Source organism: Macadamia integrifolia, unplaced genomic scaffold, assembly GCF_013358625.1.
Source record: "Macadamia integrifolia cultivar HAES 741 unplaced genomic scaffold, SCU_Mint_v3 scaffold2264, whole genome shotgun sequence".
NCBI lineage: Eukaryota > Viridiplantae > Streptophyta > Magnoliopsida > Proteales > Proteaceae > Macadamia > Macadamia integrifolia.
In genome coordinates this window covers 41,197-44,886 of record NW_024868601.1, presented here as the reverse complement: position 1 = coordinate 44,886, position 3,690 = coordinate 41,197, and the positions used below count along the sequence as shown (strand labels likewise).

At 38.6% G+C, this 3,690-nt stretch overlaps 1 protein-coding gene across 1 annotated transcript; it reads left to right on the top strand.

The window, feature by feature from the left end:
• The first annotated feature begins 1,103 nt into the window (after positions 1–1,103).
• LOC122066144 (polyneuridine-aldehyde esterase-like) lies at positions 1,104–3,401 on the top strand. Its single transcript, XM_042629970.1, has 3 exons — positions 1,104–1,526; positions 2,544–2,648; positions 2,749–3,401. The coding sequence occupies exons 1-3, from the start codon at positions 1,152–1,154 to the stop codon at positions 3,040–3,042; spliced, it is 774 nt and encodes a 257-aa protein (XP_042485904.1). The 5' UTR covers positions 1,104–1,151; the 3' UTR covers positions 3,043–3,401.
• Positions 3,402–3,690: the final 289 nt, after the last annotated feature.

The following is a 3,690-nucleotide window of genomic DNA, read 5'->3' as shown; positions in this document are numbered from 1 at the left end:
GTCTTTTCCTTTTGCTTTTGGTCGTTAGCCTCACTTAATGGGTCAGTGATAACTATATATAGGGGTGAGGGTAGGGACCAACCCTGCAATAAAATTAGGGTTTCCTCCCCATTAAGGAAACAATACCTTAGGTCCACACATAGTAATAAATATTTCATACTATTAAGGTGTGCTAATAGAATCCAATATCTCCATAGAGATCACTTACCAATAATATTAGATTCTTTCTGCTTACTCCATCTTTAGTCAACACCACTAAACCGGTTTTGAAAACAAATCTTTGACTATGCTAGCCCACCTAATAGGAAATCTTACATGTACAAGCAATGGAAAGATTTGAATTGTTCTCTTTCATGGCCATATCAAAGTAACTCCACTCACATAGCAAAATGCCAATCATTCTTGTGAATTCCATACTTTGCTCTAACCCTGGTGCCAAATGTTATGGAATTCACTAGGGAATTTCCATAGCATCTAGGTGGCGCAGTCCAGATATTTAGAGAAGGAATCTAAAGTACCAACCACAATTAGACCAGGATCAGACACAATCCTGAATATTAATGTGATTTTAGAAAAAAAAAAAAGTGATTATTTCTATAAATTATCAAACACTACCTTAAGGCTGTAATTAATAATAAATAATTGTTTATTTCAGAAATAAGGAAGAAGAATAACGGTAAATGGGGATGTGAGAAGAGGGATGTAAGAAAACTCAGAAATCACTACTCAATTACTTTTGTAATCGACAAAGTACATATTTATAGCTCCTAACCAAACCAATTTTTCTCACACTTGGACTTCTATTACATTCTAAAACTGAAAGAGCTTTGAAACTAAACTGGACTCAGAACTCTCCACCCACCAACTTTATCTAATCTTCTATGATGATTCAAACCTTACATCATCTCCCTTGCCTTGGCCTCAACCTTTGTGTAACTGTGCAGATACTCTACCGTCCACTCACTCTTACTGCCCACATCTCCACGTTGTAGATAAGCAATGGATTATAGATGAAGAGGTTGTGGATGCCATTTTTTCACATTTTCCTCAATGACAGCATTGTACCTAATGGTGGTCCTCCTCCAACTAATATAAATGTAATACCAAAGCCACAACCTTGAGTACAGAAAGCCAACATAGAAGAAAAGAAAATGTGGCCGGCGACCAATCAACAGAAGCATTTCGTTCTAATCCATGGTGCTTGCCATGGGGCTTGGTGTTGGTATAAGCTTGAGACTTTGCTAACTTCAGCTGGTCACAAGGTTACATCACTGGACCTTGCAGCTTCTGGTATTAACCCAAAGCAAGTCCAAGACCTCAACTCCATTACTGACTATTTTGAGCCCTTAATGGAATTCATGGCATCTCTCTCCCAAGATGAGCAGGTGATTCTAGTTGGGCACAGCCACAATGGATTGAGCATTTCTGTAGCCATGGAGAGGTTCCCCCAGAATATATCTGTTGCTGTTTTCATCTCTGCTATCATGCCCAGTCCCACCAACAGTGTTGTTGCCATTCAGGAAGAGGTATGTATATATGACCCAGCTTTTGGTGCAAAAAGTGATTAGTGTAATGTGAAACACATTTGCTGCTAAACTGGGGGCTCACATCCAGAGAAATGGAATAATTCACTTTCACTTCACCCTTTGGGTTCACAAATACTCACTTGGATTTTAGTATTTTTTAAAATACCCTTTCATATTCCATTTTTTTTAGCTATGAGTGAGGTAGCAGAAAAGTTCTTGCAATCCAGGTAGGAGCAAATCTTCGATGATTTTGGCCTTTTTCGATTTGCTACTTCATTCACCCAAAATTTTTTTTGCCACTTCTTATCCTATTTATAGCTCTTTCCACTTCCATTATCTAGTTATTTAATGAATTTTTTTTGTGTATGCTCACAATCCATCATATTTGATTAGGGGAAAAGGTTGGCATGCTGCTAGGGTGCCTAACATGTGTCATCTTCTCTCCTCTCCTTTTTAAAAAGACCCCCATACCCTCCTACGTCTAGCCATGTGATTGGTGCATACCACTAACTTACCTGAAAGTTGATGACATGATAACACGATGGCATGTCAACACTATTGACATCTCTTTCGCTTTCTATTGTCTTGTTATTTTGATGAGATTTTTATTTGTATGTTTTGAATCCACCATATTTAACTAGAGGAAAAGGCTGGCACACCGCTCAGGTGTGCAGCATGTGTCATCCTCTCTCCTCTCCTTTAGAAAAATATTTTCTTGCCCTCGTGTGACTAGCCCTGTGATGGTGCATTCCATTGACTAACTACCGAAAGCTGATGGCACGACAGCACACCCAACCCTAGGCTCTGCCTTTAATTAGATATTGGCTTGTTTGATCAAAATGGACTATGTTGTGAACCCATTATTTTCATAGAGGCCTATGATTTATCACTGATATGGTGACATCAACTAAGATCTTTGGCTCTCTCTTGCCTTATGTGGCAAATTGATTTTGTTATTCCAATTAAATTTCTTTTTAAGTAGACATTTTAATCAAACACCATTAACAATATGTACAGTATGAAAGGCTGGCCAAGGACAGTAGTATGCAACGAAAATACTGGTTTGATGTCCTTCCAAGCCTGGACCAGTTATCAAGGCAGTACCAAAAAAGCCCACCTGAGGTACATATCTTCTTTATTAAGATACACTTAAAATGACCAATATATGACTTGTACAGAAAACCATCTAATAACTTGATGGGGGTATTGGTAACATATATAGGATCTGACTCTTGCAACTAAGCTTGTGAGGCCTATGGGTTTCTATGGGATTGAAGATATGGCGAAGGAAACAGCGGTTACAGAGGAGAAATATGGATCAGTTAGCCGAGTATTTGTGTTGTGTGATGAAGACATTTTACTGAAGGCTTTTCTGAAGTTGATGATCAAACTAAGCCCACCTGATGAGGTGAAGGAGATCCCTGGTTCGGACCATATGGTCATGATGTCTAAGCCCCAAGAGCTGTGTGCCTATCTTCTGGATGTTGCTGATCGATATTCTTTGATTCCTATATAGAATCATATTGATCCTCTTTGGATTGGGCCTCGCGTGTTGTTGATGATATTCTGTCTCTCTTGTTGTCCTTCTCTACAACAACAATAGCAACATCCAAAACCTTATCCCAACTTAATGGGGTTGGCTACATGAAGATTCCAAGCAAGGACGAGTGCGAGGATCCATGCAAAAGGATTGATGGATTCTGACTAATTAGGTTACTCATTTTGTTGCTAAGGGGGCATTCAAATTTAGGATTTCCTGGATTTGTTGGCCTTTCCCTCTTGCTTTCTTGTTATTTTTTCTGTTGTTACTTCTTTTGTTGGCTAGAGATGTTCGGCTATTGACATTGTTTGATAAACTTTCTTATGTTCTTACAATTTTATGCCTTACAAGAGCATGAAAAAGTTATCTGCAAGGCAAGTTAATTTGGGTTTGCGTTTAGAAAAAAAAAAGGGTTTACAAGGCATAAGCAATCGCAAGAACTAGTAGTACTGGTATAGGTATGTCATGAATACCACATAATAATTTACCCAAGTGGATAACCCATTTACCCACTTGGTTAGGTGATAGTGGCTGTTACTATTAGGTGTGAAACAGGGTCGGGTTGGGTAGGCTTTTTTTTTTTTAAATTCCAGCCTAATACTAGGTCCTCAATTCAATCTAGGC